At 37.0% G+C, this 4,357-nt stretch overlaps 1 protein-coding gene across 1 annotated transcript; it reads left to right on the top strand.

The window, feature by feature from the left end:
- Positions 1-1,957: 1,957 nt before the first annotated feature.
- Positions 1,958-2,457, top strand: BESB_032420 (cytochrome b; the record flags this gene model as incomplete). The annotated part of the gene is made up of 2 exons (XM_029361834.1): positions 1,958-1,971; positions 2,073-2,457. 2 exons carry the CDS (start codon positions 1,958-1,960, stop codon positions 2,455-2,457), a joined length of 399 nt encoding a protein of 132 aa, XP_029214675.1.
- Between the last annotated feature and the right edge of the window lie 1,900 nt (positions 2,458-4,357).

Below are 4,357 nucleotides of genomic sequence, written 5' to 3'. Positions count from 1 at the left end.
TTATCATCTTAACATGCTCTGCATTAAGTATAGTGGTATCCAGCGTATATTGAAAAACCAACATTTGTATACAAGCTGTACGAATATCATGACATTCACTTTGGTAGTCGCCTTCTTAATGTTAGTCTGTACGGAATACTTAGGACTATCTCTTTATATTAATGATAATGCATTTGGTAATGGACTTTTCATCTTAACTGGTATACATTTTAGCCATGTTATTGTTGGAGCTATCCTTGTATTCTTCACTCAAAGTATCTATAGTTCTTTAGTTACTTACATGCCTACAAGCTCTATAATGCTAAGCAAATCTAAAGGTATGTTATGCAAGATCTTTACAGAACCATTCACTATTTTATATCTACACTTTGTAGAAACCATGTGGATATTAATCCACATTACATTCTATCTCTAAATCATATAACGGTCGTAAGGTACGCCGGGGATAACAGGTCAGATAATATTGGGAGTTCTAATCCTCGGATTGTATCAGCACCTCCATGTCGGCTCATTACTCCCTTGTTATTGAACAAGATTCAGTTAGGAACGCTAGTTCACCGTCAGATGTAATACGTGAGCTGGGTTAAGAACGTCTGGAGACAGTTTGTTCCCTATCTACCATATTATCTAATTGGTTTAATTTTCTTACAAACGGCTTTTGGTTTGATTGAATTATCGCACCCAGATAACTCCATACCAGTGAACCGGTTTGTAACTCCGCTTCATATCGTACCTGAATGGTACTTTTTAGCATATTATGCGGTGTTAAAAGTAATCCCATCCCAAAACCGGTGGTTTGTTAGTATTTATGTCCTCTCTCATTAACTTAGCTCTTTTATCTGAAATTCGAGCTTTGAATACTCGAATGTTGATACGACAACATTTTATGACTCGAAATGTAGTCAGTGGATGGGTAATTATTTGGGTATACAGTATGATCTTCTTGATTATTATTGGTAGTGCTATTCCACAAGCGACTTATATCTTATATGGTAGATTAGCTACTATCGTATATCTTACTACCGGATTGGTTCTATGCTTATACTAAATCAATAGTTTATAATGACTACAGCTTCCAAGCAAACATGATTACCGTGATATTGAAATCCAACACTTTTAGCTGTCTTAAGCAGTCCAGTGGGTGGTGGTGTACTGCAATCATAAAGAACTTGGTTGTCTGTATCTCATAACCGGAGTCATCTTCAGTATTCTAGGAACTATAATGTCTTTGTTTATTCGATTTGAGTTATACAGTTCTGGATCGCGGATCATTTGTACAGAGACGATAGCTACTTATAATGTGATAATAACGATACATGGCCTAGCTATGATCTTTATGTTCTTAATGCCTGCTTTTGTACGGAGGATATGGTAACTTCTTTGTACCAATATATATTGGTGGTTCGGAAGTCGTTTTCCCAAGAACTAAGCGATCTCCTATTTTCTAGTACCATTAGTGAACTCTTTTGGTCTGATCCTAAGTACGCAGTGAGCTAACTAGATACAAGGAACTTGACAAGCATTAATAGATTTATATAAACGACAAGGACATGAGTCTACTGGATTTTATAATACAGGGTTGAACTGTGAGATCATTGTGTTATGGTTCTATCACAAACCATTGAGATTACGAAGTTATGGTTTGGGCTCGTGAGTGTCTCTCAATAACTAGCTGAGTGCTTGTACGGAGGATATGGTAATACCAATATATATTGGTGGTTCGGAAGTCGTTTTCCAAGAACTAACGCGATCTCCTATTTTCTAGTACCATTAGTGAACTCTTTTGGTCTGATCCTAAGTACGCAGTGAGCTAACTAGATACAAGGAACTTGACAAGCATTAATAGATTTATATAAACGACAAGGACATGAGTCTACTGGATTTTATAATACAGGGTTGAACTGTGTAAAGATCATTGTGTTATGGTTCTATCACAAACCATTGAGATTACGAAGTTATGGTTTTGGGCTCGTGAGTGTCTCTCAATAACTAGCTGAGTGCTTGTACGATAATTATATCAATGCAGTACCAATTAAGGCGTGTAGCATCTCCTATGCTCCTTAACATCACAGCTATGTCGAATTATCGCACCCAGATAACTCCATACCAGTGAACCGGTTTGTAACTCCGCTTCATATCGTACCTGAATGGTACTTTTTAGCATATTATGCGGTGTTAAAAGTAATCCCATCCAAAACCGGTGGTTTGTTAGTATTTATGTCCTCTCTCATTAACTTAGCTCTTTTATCTGAAATTCGAGCTTTGAATACTCGAATGTTGATACGACAACATTTTATGACTCGAAATGTAGTCAGTGGATGGGTAATTATTTGGGTATACAGTATGATCTTCTTGATTATTATTGGTAGTGCTATTCCACAAGCGACTTATATCTTATATGGTAGATTAGCTACTATCGTATATCTTACTACCGGATTGGTTCTATGCTTATACTAAATCAATAGTTATAATGACTACAGCTTCCAAGCAAACATGATTACCGTGATATTGAAATCCAACACTTTTAGCTGTCTTAAGCAGTCCAGTGGGGTGGTGGTGTACTGCAATCATAAAGAACTTGGTTGTCTGTATCTCATAACCGGAGTCATCTTCAGTATTCTAGGAACTATAATGTCTTTGTTTATTCGATTTGAGTTATACAGTTCTGGATCGCGGATCATTTGTACAGAGACGATAGCTACTTATAATGTGATAATAACGATACATGGCCTAGCTATGATCTTTATGTTCTTAATGCCTGCTTTGTACGGAGGATATGGTAACTTCTTTGTACCAATATATATTGGTGGTTCGGAAGTCGTTTTCCCAAGAACTAACGCGATCTCCTATTTTCTAGTACCATTAGTGAACTCTTTTGGTCTGATCCTAAGTACGCAGTGAGCTAACTAGATACAAGGAACTTGACAAGCATTAATAGATTTATATAAACGACAAGGACATGAGTCTACTGGATTTTATAATACAGGGTTGAACTGTGTAAAGATCATTGTGTTATGGTTCTATCACAAACCATTGAGATTACGAAGTTATGGTTTTGGGCTCGTGAGTGTCTCTCAATAACTAGCTGAGTGCTTTACGATAATTATATCAATGCAGTACCAATTAAGGCGTGTAGCATCTCCTATGCTCCTTAACATCACAGCTATGTCGAATTATCGCACCCAGATAACTCCATACCAGTGAACCGGTTTGTAACTCCGCTTCATATCGTACCTGAATGGTACTTTTTAGCATATTATGCGGTGTTAAAAGTAATCCCATCCAAAACCGGTGGTTTGTTAGTATTTATGTTATCAACATGTCAATGAAATATCAACAACGATGAAACTTATTTGGTTAACATAACAACATAGAAGGTAAAGCTGGATTACGTTCAAACTTTACACTGGATACGTTTCAATGTTAACTTACTAAATACCATGGGAGCGAAGAGAATCTAATATGTAACTCCGTTCATGGAAATCAAAAGAGCTTTCACTGATTGTATTTATGAAACGTGATTAGTTCACCTAGCCAACACGATCCGGTTGTTTGGGAATAATATCCCTATTTAAGGGATTGATATGTGCTACAATAACACAGTCGGTACGAAGTCGAAACAAGGTAGTTGATGGTGAACCAGTGGCTGAACAAACCTTTTTATTGATTATGCTGACTTTAGTCCCGAGAAACTACAGTTCTGCTTAAACTGAGGAGTCAAGTAGGTACAAACCGTACAAGGATTAATTATGTCCATCTGTGCATCTAAGTTGAGACTATCGGTTATATATTTTAGACGCTAACTTCCCGGCTAAACATCCCTTTTCTTTGAAACACACTTCCCTTCTCGCCGTTAGCATGATCTCAAAGTACCAGAAGCCATGTGATCTATATAGTATAACGGGACATTAGACCGAACCTGCGATAGATAAATATATCTTGGATGATTGTATATTAGCGGCTAAATGTCAATCAAACATGCGAATTTTAGGTTTTCCATGAAATCTATTTGGAAGAAGAGGCTTGATAGTACTACCGTAAGTACATAATATACAGTCCCAGCAGTAGCGGTTAAACTATAGAAGAGTCGAGTATTATCCATGCATACCAGGCGTAAAAAGCGTTCATCCAGTTACTAAACAGGTGCCAGGCCAACAAGAATCCGATCCGTGTATTCCGTACAGACTAACATTAAGAAGGCGACTACCAAAGTGAATGTCATGATATTCGTACAGCTTGTATACAAATGTTGGTTTTTCAAATATACGCTGGATACCACTATACTTAATGCAGAGCATAGTTAAGATGATAACTATTGTGGATATAGAACCAATTGAACACCATGTATTAATATAAC

This window comes from Besnoitia besnoiti (genome assembly GCF_002563875.1).
Source record: "Besnoitia besnoiti strain Bb-Ger1 chromosome Unknown contig00175, whole genome shotgun sequence".
Lineage (NCBI taxonomy): Eukaryota > Apicomplexa > Conoidasida > Eucoccidiorida > Sarcocystidae > Besnoitia > Besnoitia besnoiti.
This window is presented reverse-complemented; position numbering and strand designations above follow the sequence as displayed.